The 23,328-nt window shown below is 56.0% G+C and overlaps 2 protein-coding genes across 3 annotated transcripts; both read right to left on the reverse strand.

Annotated features, from left to right (window-relative positions):
* Positions 1 to 2,504: 2,504 nt before the first annotated feature.
* Positions 2,505 to 14,380, reverse strand: BTN1A1 (butyrophilin subfamily 1 member A1). Its single transcript, XM_037033109.1, has 8 exons — positions 13,653 to 14,380; positions 8,156 to 8,253; positions 7,599 to 7,952; positions 5,474 to 5,755; positions 4,648 to 4,797; positions 4,136 to 4,156; positions 4,022 to 4,048; positions 2,505 to 3,652 (listed from the first exon to the last, which is right to left on the reverse strand). Exons 1-8 carry the CDS (start codon positions 14,378 to 14,380, stop codon positions 2,979 to 2,981), a joined length of 2,334 nt encoding a protein of 777 aa, XP_036889004.1. The 3' UTR covers positions 2,505 to 2,978.
* A 5,024-nt stretch (positions 14,381 to 19,404) lies between these two features.
* On the reverse strand, positions 19,405 to 22,320 carry LOC118977893 (butyrophilin subfamily 3 member A2-like). 2 transcript variants are annotated; one of them, XM_037033068.1, is made up of 3 exons: positions 22,120 to 22,320; positions 21,564 to 21,908; positions 19,405 to 19,935 (listed from the first exon to the last, which is right to left on the reverse strand). In XM_037033068.1, the coding sequence occupies exons 1-3, from the start codon at positions 22,184 to 22,186 to the stop codon at positions 19,496 to 19,498; spliced, it is 852 nt and encodes a 283-aa protein (XP_036888963.1). In that variant the 5' UTR covers positions 22,187 to 22,320; the 3' UTR covers positions 19,405 to 19,495. The 2 variants fall into 2 exon arrangements, with proteins under 2 accessions (XP_036888963.1, XP_036888964.1); XM_037033069.1 differs by having other exon boundaries at positions 19,412 to 19,935; positions 21,564 to 21,905.
* Positions 22,321 to 23,328: the final 1,008 nt, after the last annotated feature.

Raw genomic sequence — 23,328 nt, forward strand, 5'->3', positions numbered from 1 at the left:
CCTCCCAACACAGGGGATGGGTGATCCGAGTCAGATCCTCCGGGTTCTTTTCCCCCTGGCGTTTCACAATAATCTTTTACGCGGGTCTGAAGGTGGTTATTATTTGCAAAAACTGGATACGGAGATGAGAATTCCCCTCTCTCCTCTTCTTACCTTTTTTGTGCCACGTGTGACACAGAAGGAACCAGGGAAAGCGAAAGGCAAAGTCGCCGGAGGTAAACTACAAGCCACAGCCTAATCTCCGGTCGTTCCCGAGAAAACCCCCAGTGGCCGCCCTCCCGCAGGCGGCAGGCGGCGTTTCCCCTGGAGGAGCGAATGACCCAGAGGTGCGGTCCAGAGGGCCGCAGCACCCGGGGCCAAGCACCGAAATACGACCCCGAAACTCCACAGGGCCCGGGGGTCCTGCTGATTGTTCTGAGTTTATCTAACTGTACACTCCAGACTGCTGGGCTTCTCCGAATGGATGTTACGCTGCAATCAGTAGTTTTAAAAAGGAAACAAAAGGATGAATCGTTTCTCTGTCTAGTAAACCTGGCAAAGAGGCCGCCTGACACCAGGCTTCCAGCCAGCAACCTCTGTGGACACACCTGGAAGGTTTCTGAAATCACAGCGTCACTGATTCTGTCTCAGGTGAGGAAGACAGGCTTTGGCAAAGCGTTTGGCCAGGTGGCAGGTCTCCTTCAGAAGATGCAGGAGTAAAGCCAGGATTAGGAAGATAAGCGCCCTCCCCGCACCCCCGGAACTGGCACTGGGCTCCAGCCCGAGGGGGGCCTCCAGGCTCATCAGATAAGGCCTTCCCGGGGAGGGAGTGGTGCCCAGGCCGAAGGCCAGAGATGGGGAAAGGAAGGACACAGGTGTTTCCTAGGAGCCGGTGCCAGCGCAGTGCTGTGCCTGGTGACCGTTTTCCTTGAAGGGGAAAAGGGAAGGGGAGGGGAGTCGGCTGACTAAAATCTGTGACCGGTGTTCTTTCTGTTCTCAGCGCGGGGTCCCTGTAGCAGCCCCATCTATTCTGGGCGAGGTTTCACATTCACATTTCAGGATACACATCACACATTAAACCAGCCAAGCAACTAACTGCCCGAGGTCCCCAAATATTTTAAAGAAAGTTTGTGCTTTGTTTTCCTTTGGCTTTCTAAAGGCACAATTTGAACACAATACTTTTAAAGGGGGGATAGACTGTGTTCTCCCAGGAATCCAGTGTGGGTGGATGGCATGGGGGGCACTGTGGGGTGAACAGTGTTTGAGGCCCGGTGAGGAAAGGACACTGGAACCTCACGGGCTGCCCCTCTGGGAAACGGGGCTGGTTAAATGTTGGTGAGGTCAGAGCTTCTGGGAAACCAGCTGTTCCCGATCCTCGCTCCGGGCAAAGCAGGAGAAATAGGGCGTCTTGGTGAACCTCGAGGACCTTCAGCTGTGGTTTCCAAAGATGACCCAAGTCGGTTTGTTTCCCAGTTACAAGGCATCACCATGAAAACTTTCCCAATCACTTCCTCCTCCTGGAAACAATACTGTTAAAATTCTGAGATGTGGCCTCACTCACCCTACCAGGAACTGCCTTTTGAGTAGTAGAAACGGAGTCAGCACCCAACCAGGGACTGAGCGTGGGCCCCTGGCACTGTGGCCTTTCTGTTAGTGTCTGGACTCCCATGAGACGCTGTGCCACTCGCCCTGGTGGGCCCACGGCCACTGGGTCTGGGATGAGTCTTGGGTAAATAGAACCACAATGCCTGGCAAGCAGCATTCCCGTGCAGGTTTTTCTCTGTTTTCGTTTCCGTGCCACTTGTTGGAATAAAGAAAGGAAGGTGCAGATGTTGCTTTCAGAAATCAGACAGACTTATTTATTAGGTTAACGACCCTGGCAACACACATCTGAACCCTGGAAAAATACAGTCGAAGCGGGAGATGTGGATAAATTTCTGGCTTGTTGGCCAGACAAGCCAGGGGTACAAGGAAAAGGCCAATACAGGCGGGAGCAATCAGAGTGGGTGCACGGAGCAGAGACACTGCATTCGGGGGACCCGAGGCGGAAAGGCTGCGTTGAGGGAGAGCGCACGGGGCGCCATGTGGGTTGGAGAGCAGGTGGAGCTGACGGCAGGTGTGCTTGTGGGGTTAAACAGGACGCTGGGATGGGGGCCGAGGGGCCCGAGGCTAGGACAGTGGCTGCTGGAGTGGTGGTGGTACCGCGGAGGGATGATTCCTGGAAATGCCTCTGACGTGCAGAGTCTACGTCATGAGGGGGAGGAGAAGTGGAGACTATGGATGGAGCCCGTGGAGTGGGGGTGGAGTGACCCCCAGGCGAGGGAGCAACGAGCCGGTGCAGAGGGAAACAGGGTCTGAGAGGCAGCTCTGCACACAGCCTTGGGTTCTGCCTAAAACCCGCTGCTCCATCCAGCTTGCGGTGACACCTTGGGCCTGCCCTGGCATCTCCTCTCCGCTCCGTGTTGCCCACGACTCAGACCCCACAGCGGCATGGCTGGTTCCTTGGCCCCTCATGGCAGGCTCGGGGAATTCGAGATACAGGCCCAACCCGGTAGAGGCAGGCCAGCTGTACATCACTGGCCTGGGGTCACTTGGCTTTCTTCCATCACAATGTCCCTTCCAGGTTTCTGTATGGGGTTTCAGCCCCGGTCTTATGTTCCCAAAACACTTTGAGGGTTCTGCTTGCCTGTTCCTCTATGGACCCCTAGTCTGGACACCTGAATGTTTCTGTCACAACCCCATGACAACCTCACCCAATCTCAACCCCTGAGCTTTCTTTTGAACTTGTTTCAAGTTCCCCTTAGGATTTGTCTTCAAGGGTCAGGAGAACAGAAGCATTGAAGGCTCCCCTCCGTGGCCCCTGAGCATGGGCACAGAAACAGATTCGGAAGGCCCTACACCCCACACTTTCTAGCAACAGCAATGGCACTTTCCTGACCAAGGATCCCTACGTGACAGGAAGCAGGGGAGCTGGGGGAAGCTGGCAGCTAGGGTGACCCTTAAGGTGCCATTTGGCCGGGCTGGGTAGAGATTATTTTAGAATGAGGCATGTCTGTGTCCCCGGAGGCAGCATCCTCGCCCATCGGGGACAGTGGGATCTCTGTGGAAGGGCCAGTGGCATCAGCAACTACTGTGACCCCCTCAAGCTCATCCGTGATCTGGCAGACGGTCAGGGGCTTTTTGCCACAGGACCACAGGCAGAAGAAGGCCCGGAGGGGGCCAGAGAAAGAGGCCTTGGAGAAAGTGTAGACAAGGGACCCGTCGGTCATGTTGTAGAAGGCCACGTCTCCAGACTCATAGTCCAGGAAAACCCCAACCCGGCGGGGGGGTCCTGCCAGGGGAAGGGGGGTCCGCAAGGGTGTGAGGGCCCAGTACCCATTGCCATACAGCTCCACTGCCCAGAACCCATTCTCGGGAGTCATGGGGTCAAATCCCTTCCTCTCCACGTCCTCCCTACACACCCCGATCGCCCAGTCGGTCCTGTCTCCCACCTCCACCTCCCAGTAATGTCTCCCCGAGGTGAAGGCCTCCCGGCCCAGCACGCAAGGCCAGGAGTCGAATCTCTCTGGCTTCTCAGGCAGTCTCTGGCGAGCGTCTTCCAGCCGGACTGACTTGAAATCCTCGTACAGAAAGAGGTGGGGGTGGGCAGTGTCTGGGTCCAGAGTCACATCCACTAGACACCGAGAGGAAGTGGGTGCGCACGTGAGTGAGCATGAGGCTCCAAGACCTGTCCTTCCCCCTCCCAAGATGGGGGCAGCTGTCTAGGAGCCGTCGGGCCTGCTGGCTGTCTCTGCTCCCCTCTTCCATCCACAGTCCCCAGCGCCCAGTGCCCTGTGTACGGTGGGGCTTGTCTCCCAGCCACCTCCCAAGGGCCACTATGCGCCTCAAGGAGAAGTTGAGGCCATTTGCCATTTGCCATCACCCTTCCCCTCTCTGTCCTCATCACTAACATGGTGGGTGCTTTTATTTGCCAGTAACATAGGACTTTGGAGCCCTGAGGGAATGGTGCCCTGGAGCCCTCAGGAAGTTGACAGCCACTGACCTGCATGCAGCGTGGCCTTCTTCCACTCTGCAATGAGAGAGAGACAGTCGTGGGCAGGTTTTATATAAAAGGGGGGAAATCTTGAGGGTGCAATGACAAGAAGTCAGAACTTACTGAGCTCTTCCAGGAGTTTCTCTGGAAAACAAACAGAAACAACCAGTGACCCTCTGCAGCGGGCACGGCGGGAGGCGCGAAACGGCGTGGGAGGCCCACAAAGCCCAGCCTGTGAATCTCGACTGCTCACTGGGGCCCGATTACTGAGCCAGTGTCGACAATGAACGACAAGGATTGTTTTGGTTTCTAGGAAATTTGCAGGAAGTTCCTACTGGCTTGGGCTCGGGTCTTCAGTCACTGCTGGGAACATGGGGAAAGTGGGGACACAGCCTCGGGGTGAGGAGCGAGCGAACACCGGGACCACTGTCTGCTCGCACTCACTCACCCCCCCCCTGCGTCCAGGCCTCTGCTCTTCTTCAGGCTGCCTATCAGTGACTTCCGGGCCGAGCAACCCCGGACTCTCAGAATTCTAGCGTCTAAAGCTTCCACTGGCAGTCACCCTGAAGGACTTGGCTCCGACCTCACTCAGCAGCCCTCCAGGCAAGTCGCCTGGGATTCAATGACCTACTTACCTGTAGAGCTGAATTCATTCTTCCTCTGTCTGGATCTTTCCTTGTAGAGTTTCCAGGTGAAAAATATGGACCCCGCGGTGAGAACTCCTAGGACTACCAAGGTGACAGCCACGGCCACTATCCAGGGCGTCAGTCTCGGGAAGAAGGGAGCTGAAACCAAGCCCCCAACATGGACATTTGTTGAGAAACTTTGAGCAAGTCCAGGCTCTGTTCCGGTTCCAAAGGGACTCGGGAGACGAGACAGATGACCTGAACCCCTCCCGTCCTTCCCATGGAGAAAAGAGTGCCCCAGTGCCTTCGGGATTTTAAAAAACGCATCAGGTCTTAGGTGGGAAAGAGCAGAAAGAGAGAGGAATGAAGATGAACAAGTGGCATTTGGGGGCAGAACCTGTGAAATACAGAAAAGGCGGAGTAATTCATGTTGCTATGGAAACCCCTCCTTAATGATCAGCAGAGGGTAATCCAGGCCAACTGGAGGAGGGAAGGAAATCAGGAAGAGGAAGCGCTGGGGGGGGGGGGCGGTGGCAGGAGGGGGAGACAGGGGCCCTTAGTCTCTGGATTAGGCAGGCCCCCGCAGGACCAAGCTTCTCTGTCTGAGCCATATCCCCTAAAACAGAAAATCTGGAATTTCGGCGAGGCCTAGGCACAGTTCCTGCTTTCAGAATCTTTACTCTTCAAGTGAGCTGGTGGGGCTCCCTCAAGTCAGTGGGAGGGTTTGAGGTGGAGGAAGTAGACCACTCTGCCACGATGTCACGCGGCACAGGTGTCCCAGGTGACGGGGTCCTGAAGCTGTGTCAAAGTGGAACCCCGTATGGGAGTCACTGACCTGGTATGGAAGTTTCTACTTCCTTCTCCTGGCCGAGAAGAACGTTTCGGATGCAGCAGGACACATTCCCCAGGGACGTGTCCCTGAGGATCACTGAAGCGGCCACCGAGAACAGGCCTTCTGCGTCGGGGTCCCTGGACTCCGATGTGGACGAAAATGCCTCTCCCGTGGGTGTTCTCCACTGCACCTGGGGCTCTGGGAACCATCCCACCGAGATGCACTCCAGCCGGGTCTCCCCATTCCCTTGAACTTTCACGTGGACGTGAGGATCAGAGCCCAGGGCTGCGGAGAGAGGGGCTGGTCTGACTCCCTCACTGGGCCCTGGGAGCCCAGGGCCCAGGGCGACAGTCTAAGAACGAAAAGCACACGGGAAATGAGGGAGACTTCTCTCCATTTTTCATTACACAAGGAAACTGAGGCGCCAATGAGAGGAATTTCAGGACTCATGAGAAAGTGTCGCCAGCTGGAATTTGGTGGCTGACATGTGGGTTTTGTGGGAAGACACGGGGTGCCTGTCCAGTCAGCAGAAATACCAAGACCAAGGGCAGGTGATGGGGCCTTGGCTGGTGTAGACTCAGTGGATTGAGCACAGGCCTGTGACCCATTGGGTCTCAGGTTCAGTTCCCAGTCAGGACACACGTCTGGGTTGTGGGCCAGGGTGCATAAGAGGCAACCACACATTGATGTTTCTCTTCCTTTCTTTCTCCTTTTCTTCCCCTCTCCCTAAAAATAAGTAAATAAAATCTTTTCTAAAAAATCAACAGAGAAGGCATGTCCTTGAGGAGAAAGTGCTGGCAGGAGGACCTTTGCACTGAGGTCACAGCTTTTAAGTTTCTTTTACCTGTGATACTGACTCAGAAATTCTCTCAAATGGTTTCAACCTCATTTCCCTCAAACCATTATGTCTGAACATAAATCAGCATCTGTCTTTCTGGTCTCCTCAGCCTGATTATTTTCTTACATTTCCGCAGAGCACAGAAAAACACTTAGCCACAAAGAAGAGTCCTTAAATACCTGTCCATCACTATCAGCTTAACTCCGTATTCCGAGTGGGTGTGTATATGACAGAACGTGTGTGTCTCTCATGACGAAGGCTGCCACTCTCGGCAGATTTTCGAAGGTGCCTGTCACTCGTAAAAGGCGACAATGACAGTTTGATGATATCAACTCTCTAGGGTTTCGAAATACGAGTTAAAGGTAATTTTCTAAAAAGGAAAACTGAGTTCCTGGTGATGCTGTCACCAGGTGCAGCCTGTTAGGAGGCAGGGACCCAGACTTCACCCAAGGTTTTCAAACTCTGTCTGCACTCGGAAGCGTACATGGAGGGCGATGTATTTGGAAATCACACATTTTAGAGCAGCCCGAGGTACAAGTATATCTTACAAGTGCAGAATGCTTTTAGAGTTGCCCGTTTCCCATACATTGTCTAATTGTGTTTCAGTCTTGCAGAAGCTTGTAGGGTAGATGTTTCCAGGTTTTACCGGAGGAAACACCGCTCAAGAAGAGACCTGCCTGATGATGCTCAGGTAGTGAGAAAGTCAGGCCTGGACACACTTTCCACCTGAAGGCTTACCATGTTCCTTGCAGTGACAGCCTGGATTTGGGCTTGACGCCAAAAAAAGGAAACACAAGCAAAACCTTTTCCAAGGGGCTCGACAGGCAAGCATGCTTTAGGGTCCTAGGAAATCCGGGGACTTGATGTTGGGTATTAGCTCATCCAGGAGCTCCACGGGGTCGCTCACCCGAGCCTATGCTGATGACGAAGCAGAGACGCCAGGTGCGCGCTCAGGTCTGGGACTCCATCAGGTGCCCCTGGAGCACTAACAGTGTCATAGGGCCCTTACGTCTTACGTGGATTTAATTAATACGACGAGGATATGCTTATCCTAAAATCCAGAGGAAACGGCAGGAGATGCGGGAAATAAATTTCTGCAAGAACGGCAGCTCGCGGGGCTCTCTGCACTCCCAGCCCCAACACCTTCCCACTCACCTTCCACGCTAGGCCTGCCAACCCCGTCCCACCTGTGCGGGATTTGGGGACTGTCCGGAAGTTTGCAAAGACAGAGATCCCTAGGAAGACGGACACCGTGAGGAAGTCACGGGGAGAGGAACCCACTGCGCTCACCGGCCACCTTCAGGCGCACGCTGGCCTCTCCGCTGCTGTCGTCCTGCTTGAAGAGGCACCGGTACTCCCCGTCATCCGAGGCCCGGACCCCGCGGATCCTGAGGGCCACGCGGCCCTGGACGAGGCCGTCCTGCACCAGCGCGGCTCTGCCCCTGTAGCGGGCCATCTGCTCCGCGTCCTGCGCGCGCCCGGCCCGGTGCACCAGCACCGCGGGGGACTCCCGCTCCCGGACCCACCGCAGCTCCGCGCCGGCCGCGCTCAAGTTCGCGCTCGGGGACAGGCTGCAGGGCAGCTCCGCGTCGTCGCCCACCACGGCCAGGATGGGCTCCGGGGGCCCGACTACGTCGAAGTGAGCTGTCAGAAAACCGGGCGGGTCACACAGCATGGGGACAGGGGGCCGAACAATGACCACAACCAGGCTCCCTGCCGAAGGACCGCACCCCTACCATTATTCCCGTTATTCTTGGGACGGCCGGAGGGAGCCCCCTGGGGCCCCGCGGTAGCCTCCCGAGGGGAACCGAATGGCCCCGCGGGCCGGGAACGGAGGGGAGACGCACCTGAATGCAGCCCCGGCAGCTGGAGGAGAAGGAGGGTGAACAGCCGCCCGCGCAGCCAGGGGCTGCGGGAAGCTGCCATCTCCCACCGACGCTGGAGTCTAGGAGACAACGGATAGGATGTGACCCGGGTCCTCAGGACACTGTTCTCCCCGGTCCCCCGCTCGGGAGGTGCCAGTCCTCGCACGGAGGCCCCCCCAGTGCGGACTCCCGATCCCGCTGCCACCCGCCCGCCCCCCTAAGTCCGATCCGGGGCGGGCCGGCCTGAAATCCCGAGGGGACTTGGGGGACGGGAACGGTGAGACGTAGTGCCCGTTAGTGGGGTGCATTTAATTAATGCGCAAATCTTGGAATAACTGTGATTAAAAAACAAAACAAAAAACCAAAACACACCTCTTCTTCCAAATACAGTAAATTGGTGTTTGCTTTTCGCGAGGATGACGGAGCGATGGAGGACGCGGTGGGGTCCAAGGAACAGAGTGCGGGAGAGGCCGCAGGACCCGAGCGGGAAGGGGCTGAGCAGAGTCGCTGGGGGCGCAGAGGGAGAGGAGCGCACGGGGCCGGGAGGATCACAGACCCGGATCCCGGGCGGCGGCGCACAGGGTGAGGCGGGCGGCCCGGCGCGGTTAATAAGGCCCGCAGGGGGAGGGCGGGGAGGAGCTCGGGGCGCCGCCCGCGGGTCCCCAGGTATTTATGTTGGAAGGGACGTCCCGCCCCGACGGCGTGTGGCCGCGCGTGCCGTCTGCGGCGCCCGGGGCGGCCTCTGCGCTCCGGGGCTGGACGGAGGAGACGGGACGGAAAATTCCAGGATGCGCCGAGCGGCCGCAGCCCCTCTCCCTCCGAAACGGGACTGTTGTCATTAACGACGTCGCTCCGGGAGGATTCATCCGGGGACGAAGCGCCACGCTCACGGCGCACCGCGGGGCTCCGAGGCCGTGTGGGGGGCGAGAGCTTCAGGGGCCATGGGAACGCGCCTGCGACTCGGTCTCCCGGGCCCCGGGCGGCCGCCCTGGAAGTCAGTAACCAGGCCTGCAGTTCCTTCTTTGAGCCTAAACCTCGTATTTTTACGGAAAATTTTAAAATACAAATTTTTTTTAAAAAAGCAGAAATCACCCATAACCTCAACACTTGATAACTTGTACACACATTTTGGCATATTTCCTCCCAGTCTCTATTTTATCTTCATGTACCTTAAAAAAAAAACAGAGTAAAATAAAAACAGAGTTGATAAGGTTTTCGCACAATTCAAAACATGGTGAACAGCTACCTGATACCGCACTGCAGGGTCTTACAGCTCCCAAGACTGCAGTGCGCGGTAGGTACTCGCTTCTGTAGATAGTGCGCTTTACACATATTCTTCGCCCACATTTTTGATGACTTTCTAGCACCTTTTCTGAGGAGTTCCAAGACCTAGCGTCACGTGGGCAAACGATATGAGCACCCGAGGCTCTTTTCCAACCCCCTCCCACCTCGGCAGCGTCGGCGCTGCGTTTCCTCGGCTGTTACCCCCCCCCCCCCCGCCGTCACTGATCGGATGCGTAAGGCTGATTGCTCTGTCCGCCTGGGCGTTTGTAGGATAGCGAGGTGGGTCACGTTTCATATTAAAGATCGAATATATTCCGGAAGTGAACTCCGCAGGCCAATTTCTGCCCTCACTGCCCCCCCTTTTTTCTTAGATTCTGTTGTTATTTCTTATAAATCTGCATGTGCTTTGTATTAGTTAAGAGGGTCAAGTGTATGGTATTCGTGACAAAAATCCTCACCGCCACACTTTGTCCTTGGCCTTTCAAGGACAAAGTGTCGTCCTTGGAACGACCTTTAAGACCCACAAAGGACTGACTCCCCCTCCCCCCACACCTCCCTCTGCCTGCCAGGAGAATGACTTCCCGGAAGCAAATCTGATCCTGCCACTTTTTGCCTAAAAATTCCTGCACATCTCCTCTGTGACCCGGCACCAAGCCCTGCCCCCCCCCCATGTGGTCACAAAAAAGCTGTAGGGTCTAATGTCCCCCTGCTTCCTTCCTCCCCTCCCTGCTCCCTACGGCCGACCCAACCACGGGCGGAATCTGGGTGGAGACGCGCCAGTCTCAGCCCTCAGCACCCACTCAGGCCTTTGGACGGTGGTGCCATCCCCCCTCCTCCCAGCCACCTGCTCCCTGACTGTGGGGATGCCTTGGATCAGGGCACAGGTCCCGGGCTTAGGGCTCATCTCTCTCACCTGTGGCTGAACCAAGCTAAGACACAGGACTGGGGAGCACCCCCCCCCCCCGCCCCGGGGCTCTGTGCTCTCGGGCTTGTTCCTGAGCTCAGTCACTCCCACTCTGTCCTGGGCACAGGCTGTTGGTGCCCTGAGGATACTCAGATGTGACCAAATGATATTTTGACACTATAACGGTGACAATCCTCCTCCTAATTTCCAAGCCCCTGCTGAGTTTCTGTGCTGTGTACCCCAGGTCTGGGTCCCTGCAGGATGGGCAGAGAAGCCAGGGACCTGGGGAAGGGGACAGAGGAGGAACCAGTGGGCGTGAAGGGCCTGGAGGGGCCCTGGGGTTGGTGCAGGAGAAACCTGGTGGATCCTAGCCCTGGAAGTGCCTTTGAAGAGGAGGGTCCCTTCCATAAAGCAAAGGGGTCCAGGGGGAATAGAGACGCCAGTCAGTGAGGGTGAATTGAGCAAGGAGAGCCGGCGTTGGGGGGGAGGCAGGGAGGGGCAGGGAGGCTGACTTGCTCTGAGTTCTCCCTGCCTCTGCCCCGTGACAGCCTCTCCCTGGCCCTGGTGGGGCAGAGCCAGGACTACAATGGCCCTCTGGGGGACAGGCTGCAGGAAACACGAGAATGCAGAGTTTAGGGATTTCGGCAGCAGGCCATGAACTCATCCACCGTATTCCCCTCTTGTTATAGCCGTCACTCTTGCTCCCTCGTCACACCTGCTCTTGGTCTGAGTCCCCAGGAGCAGACCCTGAGGCAGCTGTGAAGCCAGTAATTTATCTGGGACACAGTCCCAGGAAACACTGTAGGGAAGTGAGCAGATGAGACCCGGAGGAGCCAAGAGAGAGTGTGATGCACCCTGGGTGTTGTGGGCGAACCTGGGGCTCAGTCTTGCTGGGGACCTTCTGAAAGCTCATGTGGAACTGGAGGCCACCCAACTCAGAACTGTCATTGAGGGTGAGACTGCAGAAGGACTCATCCACAGTCCAGCTCCTCACGGCTGAGGGTCTCCTAGGATGAACACCGAGGGGCGAGGGTGTGTATGTGCATGAGTGTGTGAGAGAAAAGAAGAGGAAGGGGGAGAGATGTGGGGAGACTGAGAGGAAGGGGGTGTGAGAGTCAGAAGGCAGCTCCTTTTCTCCAAAAATATGAAACACCATGGTAGGGATCGTCAGTCTCCTCGGAAGACTTCTTCTGACTGTGCACTGGTCTCCACTCCCAACCCTCGACCCTACGTCCCACACCCTCCCCCTTTCAGACCAACATATTTATAATCATCGGCAATAGATTCCTGAGCCTTCGAGTTACTTGGGGAAGAAAGAGGACAGCCAGTCTCATGGTCACCATCCAAGAGTTCTGCTGGTCTCCCGAGAAGAACAGGACAATTGAGCACCATCTCTCCTCTGTCCTCACCAGCAAGACACTCTCAGTGTTTCCACTTCTGTGCATCCAGAGTTTCTGAATCCATGGGGGATTGGAGCTCAGACTACCAGGGAGGTGAAGAGCCACCCACCTGCATACAATTGAAAATGTTTGCACCGTGGCTGGTGTTTCTCAGTGGATTGGGTGGCAGCCTGCAAACCAAAGGGTGGCCAGTTCCATTCCCAGTCAAGGCACAGGCCTGAGTTGTGGGCCAGGTGCCCAGTAGGGGGTGCTCAAGAGGCAACCACACATTGATATTTCTCCCCCTCCTTTTCTCCTTCCCTTCCCCTCTCTAAAAATACAGAAATAAAATCGCAGTTGCCCTGGGTGGCTGCCTCAGATTTCTACTGGCTGAGTTGTCACTTGTGTAGAAAGGAGCTTATCTGTCACTGGGAGAGAGGCACCCCCTCCATCAAAAGCAGTTTTTTTCCTCTCTTTACTTCCAACTGCTGTACATCATCTCAGACAGGTGCAAGGTAAACCATTGCCCCAACTGTTTTCACAAACTGCCCCTGAAGAAAAGGCTGCCCTCCCTGGGGCCGCTCTGACTCGGGTCGGATGAAGACCAGTGTTGGAGGTGAGCGCTTCCAGGGAAGCCACAGACAGGACACCCAGTGACAGTCCCTGGATATGGGTTGACATTGAGAAGGGACAGACGATGCCCAAATAAAGAAGAAGGGAATTCTCACAAAGTAAATTCCCCTGCAGGAAATAAAACCAGACTTGTCTGTTTATCTGGACTCTGGTTTTTCAGATGACTTTTCCTCTATTTCATCCTCCAGTGCCTGCAACAATGGCAGCGAGCAAAGTGTCCCTCCTTCGCCAGTAGATGGTCTGGTTGGGTCCAGCGCCCCTGCCTGAACACGACGCTTCCTTCCCATGTCCCACAGATCCCAATTGGGCCATGGTATACATTTCTTCCAGAATAATCTTTCCAAAGCACGGCCATAACATTTCCCGCCTGTGCCTGAACACTTCCTCTGGAGCCCTGGAGTCCCTCTGACGCCATCGACGCTGCAGTCAGATCACGAGCAAGGGCCCCACCAGCAGCGACTTCACAAACTGGGGCTCTGTCCCCATGTCGTTCCCTTCTTGTTCCCTCACATCTGTCCCTGGGAGAAGGACCCCAGTTGTTCCCAGCCTGGAGGGGTCTCAGCTTCTTCTGACAGCAGCGAGGAGGGCCTCCTGGGTCCCGTCACTGCAGGGAACTCAGCTCCGCCAGCCCTCAGAGTTAACAACACACACTCATCCCTGGGTCCTCAATAAAGCACCCAGGTGCTGACACCTTGATTTCAGTCTGGTGAAACCATACTGGACTTCTCTCTACCAAGTTGTGAGATAATAAACTTATGTTGTATCAGGCCGTGAAATTTGTGATTAATTATCACAGCAGCAATACAAAACCAATACAATAAGGATTTTGAGAAAATGTTGCAAGAAGGTAAACCACGAATCTGTGGTGAGTTAACTGTGGGGCTTAAATCTAGAAGAAACTCCACAGAAGCATGACTATTACTGACAAATTTATTTAACACATGTGACACGACACCCATATGTGGGGGGAGGGGACACATGGTGAACAGTCACAGTGACAATAATGATGAGGAAGAGCAGCCTTTCCCCAGGACCCACAGGTGACAGGAACCTCAGGAACTTCAGTGGGTGATCAGTGGTGGGTGTCCTTGTCATGGACATGGGTTCCACCGTGTGACAAAAATGCCACTGATGCCCGTCTGCCCCTTCCACCCACAGTCCTGCTCACAGAGGCCCTTCAGGTGTGACATAGGAGGTTGTCTGCTCTGTGCTCACAGGTCACAGGCTGGTGAAGAAAGTGGCCGCTGGCCCCTTCTCTACGTCCTCAGTCCCTTCTTACTGAGACGTTTGGCGGCTCAGGAGGCCCTCAGCTCCAGCCTCGGCAGCAAGAAGCAGGGATGTTTCTTCAGCCTGAGGGTCCCCATTCCCACTAGCTGAGCCTGGGTCCACTGGGGTCCCCAGGGAAGGGTCAGGCCCTGGGTCAGGCACAAGGGTTCCACTCACTACTTTCTGCACTGGGAGAATGGTCAAGGGAGTGGGCTCCAATGTTGAAATCCCAAAAACAGGCCTCAGAGGCCCAGAGAAGGAGGTGGGTGGGAAGGTGAAGATGTGAGAGCCATCGTCGGCATTGTAGAACGAGACCTCCCCCAGCTCATAGTCCAGGAAAACCCCCACCCTCTTGGGAGGGTTCACATTGGTCAGCGTCATCGGCAGGTCCATGAGAGCCAGGTAGTCATTCCTGGGATTCAGCCCCACAGTCCAGAATCCATTTGCCGGGGCCATGTTATCGCCATCTTTCCTCCTCACACTCTCCTTGCACACCCCCACACGCCACTGTGCCCTGTCCCCCACCTCCACCTCCCAGAAGTGTCTTCCCGAAGTGAAGCTCTCACAGCCCAGGACACACTCATTCCCGTAAAATCTCTCGGGCTTTTCCGGAGGGTTCTGCCAGGCTTCTGCCTGCTGCACGCTCCTCTTGTCCACAGATACAAGGAGGGAGGGGTGCGCCGTGTCTGGATCCAGAAACAGGTCCACTGCAGGGGGTTCAAAGGGCATGGGGTCGGCCATGGTGACTGGACATGAGAGCCTCAGCCTTCAAGGCTTGGGTCTGAGTAGGAGCCAAGCCTACACTGTCTGGGGTCCACAGCCTACCCTGAATGTCATCCTCAGCCATGAGGGCCAAAGAAACTGCAGGGGTCTTGTGATTGGAGAGGAAGGGGAGGGTGAGTAGGGCTGGGATCTATCAATTTCCTGTTTCCTGTATTGGCCCCAAAATGTCCGTGCCCACCTGTGCTGTACAGTCTCGGGGATTAAATGTCAGCCTTGGCTCTGCCCACTGAGCTGGGTGACGTCCTTTTCTGCACAGTCTCCCTTTCCACAGACACCAGCTACAGAATAACTTGACTCTCAATCTCATCTATGTACTGTGGGGTTGAAAACCCTAATTTTGGGGTGGAATAAGACAAATCAGTGGTACATTGAGCCCTAGACTAGCCATGGAGGAAGTGCCTGGTGTGAGGTCAGACACCATGACCCTCTGTGCTCAGGACCAGGCTGGGGCATCACGTGCTCTGGGGTCCACTGTCCCCTGTCCCCACCCCCTCTGACCCAGGAGTCAGTCCTCCATGGGCAGAGTCCCTGGGTCCCTGGACTCTGGTTACTGTCGGGTTTGGCCAAGGGGAGGTGCGGGCTGAACAGGGGAAGGAGGGAGGAGAGGAGGCTCAGCGCTGACCCCCACGCCCCTAGGGAGGTGCTCCACCACAGCACCCCCGCCCAGGGGCCCCTCCCTGAGCCCCAGCTGCCTCCTCCAGGACCCAGTGAGGCCTCCCTGTCACCCTGCCCTCGGCCCAGGGGTGGTCACAGCTCCCACTGCTGTGAGCCCTGGGGGATCATGTGTTCTTGTTGGTTTTCCTTAATGCCACCCAGCCTGTCACTGTGTACACATCCAGCCCCATCTCTGTGTCATGGGTTTCTTTCACCTCTTCATGCTGTGACCTCTGACCCACCTCACTGTCCTAGACCAGCTCACCAAAGCCTCTAGGTGACAATGGTCCATGATCCTTGAACACAGGCTTGAGCACTTTTGTGTGTTACAGCCAGAGTGAAAGGAGCACCAAGGTCACCTCCACACTGGTGATCGTGTGGATTATAAAGGATCACCTGTCACAAGGCCACCAGGAGGAGTGGCTGGTGCTGCCTCATTCTGTGTCCCTGTTCCTGTCAGTCACGAGTGCCCGAGGTACAGTGCGAAGAAGTGCTGTGAGGGGTGTGTAGTCAGTGAACAATCTGGGCAGGTTGCGGGGTCCTCTGTGCTCTCTGACACTGAACCCCTGAGAGTGAATCAGCCAACCACACTGTCTGTTAGAGTCTCAGGAGTCACCCACATTGCTTTTAGTCCTCAAGATATTTTCTCCTCGCTGTGGTCATTATTGTCAGACAAACACCCTCTTCAAACAGGCCGTCTAATTCCTGTGGGTGTTCTGACCAACACACAGTAATCACTTCACTCAGTCCTTGTCCCAACCCTCACAGAGCAGGAATGACTGGAACTCGCCATAACTGGAGGACACACAGTGGTAGGAGGGGAGAGGCTTGGTCAGGTCACCCCCTCCCTCTCCCTGCAGCCCCTTCCTCCAACCCCGCCCCTTCTGACTCTTCCTCCCACAAAGGCCTGTGGACCCCAGGACAGTCCCTTTCCATTGTCTCTGGGTTCTGGGCAGCAGGTGGGCACACCTTTGAGACCACAATTTCAGGACACCCCAGACCCTCGCAGTCAGGGTTTAGAGAGGAAATGGCAAGCAGGGGCCTTTGGGGGCTGTCCTGGAAGCACAGAGTGATCCACTCACCAGGCTGGAAGAAGGCCATTTTCAAGTCTGGAAGGAAGGAGACACAGACAAGGACAGGTCATTCTCTCTGTCCTCCCCCGACCCACTGTCCTCACTGAGCCTCCTCTCTCCTCCCCTCAGTCTCCTCCAACGTCCACTCTCCTTGTCCACAGCTCTGCGGACCAGGCTAAAACCTCTCCCANCCACAAAGGCCTGTGGACCCCAGGACAGTCCCTTTCCATTGTCTCTGGGTTCTGGGCAGCAGGTGGGCACACCTTTGAGACCACAATTTCAGGACACCCCAGACCCTCGCAGTCAGGGTTTAGAGAGGAAATGGCAAGCAGGGGCCTTTGGGGGCTGTCCTGGAAGCACAGAGTGACCCACTCACCAGGCTGGAAGAAGGCCATTTTCAAGTCTGGAAGGAAGGAGACACAGACAAGGACAGGTCATTCTCTCTGTCCTCCCCCCACCCACTGTCCTCACTGAGCCTCCTCTCTCCTCCCCTCAGTCTCCTCCAACATCCACTCTCCTCGTCCACAGCTCTGCGGACCAGGCTAAAACCTCTCCCAGTGCTGGGCTTCCCTCCATCACACTGGGTCTCTGTGGGACATGACCCGGCTGTCCCAGGTGTGGGCATGTGTGTCAGCAGGGTGAGGGGACGCTGCATCTGGAAGGTCCTCTCTGAGTGTCCAGACAGGAGGGGGTGGTTCACACACAGAAAATGAGCCTCTGAGCTGGCTGTGGTCACTCCTCACCCAGCAGGGAAAGGCTATAAATACTTCTCACACAGGAGCCAGGAAACCAGAGAGCATCAGACTCACTCACCTGCATAGACTTGAGCCTGTTCCTCACCTGCAATGGAGACAGACAGTCACCTGAACTGTCATTTCTGAGTGGGTTCCTTTGTGTCCCTAGTGCGCCCCTGTCATCTTCCTGTTTGCCCCCCACCCTCCCCACCTGTCCCTCTGCCTGTTCCCTCCTCGGCTGCCCCAGGGTCACTGTACAGCTGTCCTGTCCCTGTCTGTGCAGCAGTCACCTCACATCCCTGCTGCGGCTTCTGAATTTCAGTTACCTTCTGTCAACTACGGTTAAGGAGTAGTGGGTAAAAATTGCAGAAACCAACAATGCGTAAGTTTTAAATTGCACATCAGTCTCACCAGCATGATGACGTCCCCTGCTGTCCTCTCGGACCTGCGCCCTCACGGACCCTGCCCGAGTCCAGCATGTTCAGCCTGCACCCCTCCCCCCTCACCGCCCTCAGTCACTGAGGATCATCTTTGTGACAGATGGACGGTCCCAGTATCACAGCGTTGGTGTTCGGTCACCCGTATTTTACCCAGTAGTGACCCCAAAGTGCGAGGACAGCGGTGCTGCCACGCTGCTGTGCAAACCAGAAGCCTTCCTTCACGTGAAAAGGGTAAACCTCATGTAGTCAGGATTTGGGACTCTGTGTGGTCAGACATACCCTGGGGGACCAGGACCCCAACCCTGTCCTGCAAGCGATGACCACGTTCTGCAGGACCTGGGTGGGCCTTCCCACTCGCTGCCCTGTGCACACACCTGTGCACCTGTGTGCTGGAGTTCATTCACCCCAATCTGTACTGTTTCCTGCCTACTTCTGGAAACAATGGGGCCACTTAATGGAAAATTTCAGATACCATTTTTCCAGCAATAATGGTAAGTCTGCGAGGACTGACACGGCCACTCCTGTTTTTAAGACACTTTTCTCTCCTCTACCTTTCTTTTCAGTGGGCTACAGAGTCTGGCAACCAATCAGGGCGGGCAGGACTCCCACACTGAGTCACCTCCACTGCCCACTCTCCTGTCCTAGTTCCTGGGGTGCCCTGCGCGCGCGCCCCCTGGTGGAGAGAGACCCAGCTCCGTCCCCACTGAGACAGATCACTGCCTGGTCCCTCCACCAGTGTCCTCATGTCTTCCCCTGGGAGGTTAGGGAGGAGGAAAGGGGCTGGAATATCCAAACAGAGAGGCTGAGATGCGGGTCAGGGCACTCACGTGGTAGGTAAGGGATCTTTCTCCACCCTGCAGGGAACAATGTGAGGAGTCAGTGACTTGTGTAATGCAGGGACCCCAGGATGTGTGGGCTGGGGATGGTCACTTACTGAGTTCATCCTCCAGCTTCTCTGGAAATAAGCAGAAAAAGGAAGTCCTTTAAGGGGATGAAAAAGAGGACCTGTGTGGTGGGTGGGGGCTGTGGTGGGGAGGTGGCGACCACCTTGCTGCAGGGCCTAACCTTTCTGGCTTCTCTCCAGTTGCTCCTTAGCCTGAGCAGCTTCTTTCTCCCACTGGGCGGCTTCTTTCTCGGCCTGAGCTGCTTCTTTCTCAGCCTGAGCTGCTTCTTTCTCGGCCTGAGCTGCTTCTTTCTCCGCCTGAGCTGCTTCTTTCTCCCACTGGGTGGCTTCCTTCTCCATCTCAGCTGCTTCCCTCTCGGCCTGAGCTGCTTCTTTCGCTGCGCTTTCGCTCTCCTTCTCCTCAGACAAGGCCTGGATCTTCTTCTGGTTTCGCCACAGGAAGAACCCCATTACCACCAGGAGCAGGAGCAGAATAAACAGGGTCACCCCGAAGGCCGCCATCCAGGGCGTCGCGTCCCAGAAGAAGGGGCCTGCGAAGGGTTAGCCTCAGCTGATGGCCAAGTTGGGTCTCAAGGTATCCGGGAACTGAAAATAATCGTTCTCTCCCCAAAGTGCCCAGAACTTTCACTGGCACATAACACCACTGTCTCGAAGGAACTGCCTCTCAAATGGGAATATTTTGAATATAAAAAACAGTATACACTAAGTCATCGAAATCTCTCCACTGCTCCTCCATCTGTTACTTACAATCTTCTCTTGAGTCATTTCAATCTGGGGAGTAAGATTGTGAACTTTGGGACTGGACCACCTGGGTTTTAATTCTGGGTCTCCCACCTGACAAGCTCCGTGACCTAGAACTAATGATGTACACATCTGTTCCCGGTGTCCGGATTGGTAAGAGATTTTATGAATGGTTACACAGTGCCTGGCACATAGTGAGTGCCAAACAAGTGTCTGTTAAAATTTAACAACATTAATATATTTTTATATTATCTTATTTATGGCGAAAACAGCACTCCCTACCAGCTGCTCTGCCGGTTTTTCTCTCTGCTCACCCTGGGTATCCATGACCTTCCCAGTCAGCACAGGGAGCAGGTCTGTGTCTGCTCTCACAGGGCAGCGCCCACTGCACACACCTCTCATTGGGGGCACCCGCACCGTCTCTGACTTGTACCTATTTTTCTCCTTTTGTGATGTCTTTGCTCATCTTGCCCATTCATCCCCAGTTCCTGTTACCTGGCACTGTGTGTGGGGTACCCAGAAAGTGCTCAGAAGCTGTCTGAGACATGAACACCTTCATTGGGAAGGGGCAGCAGGGCCCTGCTCTGTCCCTTCTGTTCCCTGCAAAGACCCAGGTCAGCAGCAGACAACCCCGCCTTCCCCCAGCAGACACCAGGGAGCCCAGGGCAGTGGGTAGGGCACTCACCTGCAATGGAAAGCATGGCCGACCTTTCCTGGCCCAGCAGGGGGCTTCTGATGACACAGGAGACCCCCTCCCCACAGCTGCCTCCCAGGATCACAGAGACTGAGGCTGCATAAAGGCCCTGGGGGTCTGCAGCCTCAGGCTCTGCCTCAGCAGGCAAGCTGTGTCCCCTGGAGTCTCTCCACTGGATTTGGGGTTGCGGGTACCAGCTGTCAGACCTGCACTCCAGGCGGATCCCTCCAGCCTCATAGCCCTTCATTTCAATGTGGGGACCAGAGCCCAGGGCTGGGGAGGGACAGTGAGCCTGAATCAGGGGGAGCCCTCTGCACTGGTGAGGGTCTCCACACAGGGAGGGGCACACCACCCTGGATGAGACCAGCAGGGATTCATCAGGAGCTGTTCCCAGAGGGAGCTGTGCAGGAGAGACCGACCCACCCAGTGACCACTGCCTGACCATGGCTGGACCCTCAGGGTAGATCCAGGGGGATCTGGGCCAGAGCAGACATGGCTTCCCCTAAATCCCTTAGAGACTGCTGGACCCTCCCCTCCCCCATGGCCCAGACGTGCTGCTTCCAGGAACAGACTCTCCCCCACCCTGGGCAAATGTGGAGGTGGTTCCTGCTTATCTGACGGGGCTCCCGCCCTGGTGCCCTTATCCTTCCCGCCTGTCCTGTGTGAGCCTCAGGCCTGTCCTGTGGGGGGAAGATATGCACTGGGCTTGCTGTCCCCAAGCTGTGCCTTACATGGAAGGCCCCTCGGTGACCTGTGGCTGTAATTAATGCTGCTGTTGTCAGCAGCTTGTCTGGGCCTCTCAACCCAGGGAAGTTGCTGTGACGTGTTTGTGAGAAGGAGATGACCTTTTCAAAGAACAGAGCTGACCCAGGGCCTGGAACAGCAGAGCTGCTGCTGCCTGTTCCTAGACCTCAGCACCCAAGGGCCGGGGGTCGGGGGAAGCCTGTTAAACCCCGAAAGAACAGATTCTCTCAGGCAGGGACTTCCTACGAGGAGCTGTGGTCTCCAGGAAGGGACAGTGTCTGGCTCAGGAGGCCCTGCAGGGACACAGCCAAAACCCCCACCTCCCACCACCTGCTGGGCTCCGAATGCATCATCCAAGACAGAAGCCACATGGAGAAAGTGAAGTGCAGCCCTGACACCGGGACAGGAGCACTCTCCTGGGCTGCACTCGGACAAGGTCACTTTGTCACTGGGATGGGTCAGGACAAAGTCAAGACCACTCAGCAGTCGGGTCTGAGCATGAGGAAACACAAACAGTGTGCAGACCACAGCAGTGACCAACTTCCCCTGTCCTGGCTGTGAGTGACCAATGACACCCCTGCACCACCCTGACAGCATCCAACCCAGAGCAAAGCCCTGCTGCCCCATCCCCCAGCCCCCTAAGAGCCCAAAGGACACACCAACTCCTCCCTGACACCCTCTCTCTGAGATACCCCGGTTTCCTCACCTGTGCATCCCCCCTCACTCCTCAAAGGGATGGACACACCCTGTTCAACTGCACATGTGATCCTGGGGCCTTTGGTTGGAGGATGTGGGCATCACAGGTGTTGTCCTGGCAGGTCAACCCCCTGGACCCACAGCAGCAGGCACCTGGGGGCCTATGGCCACTGTCTGGGACACACTGAACCCACTGCAGGGGGAAGAGGGGGCCTCCTTCTCGTTCCAGTCCCCCACCTCCACTTCCCTGATGAGACCTGGTGGGTGGCATGAGGGACTCTTGCCCAGATGCAGGAGGAGCCTTTCCTGGGGGACAACCTGGGTCTGTCTCTGGCCTCAGAGGAGCAGGGATGGAGGAATAGGGGGCAGGTGCTGGTGAGGAGCCGAGAGGGCTCTCAGGTGGGCTTGGAGCCTCTGTTCCTGACTCCACGGGGGACAAGCACAGATCAAACCTCACTCACCTGCAACCTTCAGCTCCACCTGGGCTCCTGCAGAGAAATCTCCATCATGGAATCGACACAGGTAGGTTCCTCCATCAGAGGCTCTGAGGTCGCGAATCTGCAGAGCAGCCTTCCCCACAGTGATGTCCTCTCTTAAAATCGAAGTTCTCCCTTCATATTCTGCTGCCGGGGTGTCTTCCTGCCCAGGTGCGTACCTGTGCACTACCCGTCTGGGGCTGGATCTCTCCCACTTCAGCTCCATGTGCTCGGCACTCATGTTTCCGGACAGGACACAAGGCAGCTCAGCGTCTTCACCCACCATGGCCAGGATGCGCTCCGGGGGTCCAACCACAGCAAACTGAGCTGCTCATCAGAAGGGGGACTGTGTCAGAGGCAGATGGGACCAGAGGGCTAGGGGTTGGCCACGTAGGGAGGGCAAGGTGAGAGACACCTACACAGGACCTGGGTCCTCACTCAGGTGCATCTGGACAGGACTTGGGGGGATGGGGGGAGTCCAGGGTTCTGACTGGGCCCAAAGGTAAAGGCTTCAGATGCACAGACACAGAGCAGGTCCTACCTGAGCAGGGGCTGAGCAGGTGGACCAGGGCCAGGCAGACAGGGAGGGCAGGCAGAGGGTGGACCATCGTTACCTGCTGTGCTGGGAGAGATACCAGCAAGGACTAGGTAGCAATGACGACCTGGAAGAAGGCGGAGAATTCCACATGGAGACCTGGCCTCCCCAGGGCCAACCAGGGGCGCCACCCTGATCCCTGCTGACTGCAGAGTCTCTGCACCTTGGGTCCCACATGGAAATCACTCATGAACGTGGAACAGCACTGCATATCCCTTAGCCCTCTCCATCAGGGAGGGAAGGGCCCTCCTGTGCCCACACTTCTCTGCCACACCCAGGTGGGTGCCCCCAGCATCACCCTCTGAGGATCACAGGGCCCTCTGCTCCTAGTGCCCGCTCCCAATACTGCCCCCTGCAGGCTGTGCTTCCCACAGCACCAGCACCACCCTACCCCTCACTCTGCTCCTGGCCACTTCCCTTCAGTACAGTCCTGGGGGTGTAGCCAGCAGCCAGACGAGACAAAGAAACCAAAGGCATATGAACCAGAGAGCTGGAAGTTAAACTCTCACTGCATGCAGATCACATGACACAATGTCTAGAGAAGCCTGAGGACCCCACAGGTAATCAACCAGAACTGCTAAGTGAACTCGGTGACGACGCAGGACACAAACCCCGACAGCTGCTGCATTTCTAACAGCAACACTGAATAATCCGAAGGAGAAAACTATACATTCCACTTCCTGTTTCATCAAAAAGCATAATATGTCTAGGGATGAATTCAACCAACGAGTTGAAAGTGCTCTACCCTGAAAACGATTAGACAAGGAGGAGAGAAATTGACAAGGATACAAATGAACGAAGGATACACTGTGCTCCTGGGTTGGAAGGATAGATAATGTAACATTATAACAGGGAGGGACGGAGGGAGGGAGAGAGAGAGAGAGAGAGAGAGAGAAACCTCTCTTAGTGGCCTCCCCTAGGCTCCCCCACCACCATCTAATAATCGAAGCAACAATCTGGGTTTGTGTTCTGAACAGGAATCCAAGGCACCCCCTTTCCCTGTATGGGGTGATGCCCCAACCCACTGAGCCACACAGGCCGGGCTTTCACATGTGAACATTTAAGACTCACACCTTACACCCACCACACCACTCCTTCACCACTGTGTCTGTGAGGGACGCCATGCTCACTGTAGGGTCGGTCAAGGGGTTCACT

This window comes from Sturnira hondurensis, unplaced genomic scaffold (assembly GCF_014824575.4).
Source record: "Sturnira hondurensis isolate 20B ecotype Veracruz unplaced genomic scaffold, ASM1482457v3 Scaffold0021593, whole genome shotgun sequence".
Taxonomy (NCBI): domain Eukaryota; kingdom Metazoa; phylum Chordata; class Mammalia; order Chiroptera; family Phyllostomidae; genus Sturnira; species Sturnira hondurensis.

What these genes read in the sequence shown, in the direction of transcription:
- LOC118977893 (XM_037033068.1), bottom strand. Translation starts at nt 22,186, where the DNA reads ATGGTCCACCCTCTGCCTGCCCTCCCTGTCTGCCTGGCCCTGGTCCAC. An exon ending in CCTGCTCAGCCCCTGCTCAG is followed by an intron (nt 21,909 to 22,119) that starts GTAGGACCTGCT and finishes CCTTCTGATGAG; the next exon opens with CAGCTCAGTTTGCTGTGGTT. An exon ending in GGTGGAGCTGAAGGTTGCAG is followed by an intron (nt 19,936 to 21,563) that starts GTGAGTGAGGTT and finishes GTCCCTCCCCAG; the next exon opens with CCCTGGGCTCTGGTCCCCAC.
- BTN1A1 (XM_037033109.1), bottom strand. Translation starts at nt 14,380, where the DNA reads ATGGCCGACCCCATGCCCTTTGAACCCCCTGCAGTGGACCTGTTTCTG. An exon ending in GAATGAATTCAGCTCTACAG is followed by an intron (nt 4,157 to 4,647) that starts GTAAGTAGGTCA and finishes TTTGTTTTCCAG; the next exon opens with AGAAACTCCTGGAAGAGCTC. An exon ending in GAAGGCCACGCTGCATGCAG is followed by an intron (nt 3,653 to 4,021) that starts GTCAGTGGCTGT and finishes CTCGGTGTCTAG; the next exon opens with TGGATGTGACTCTGGACCCA.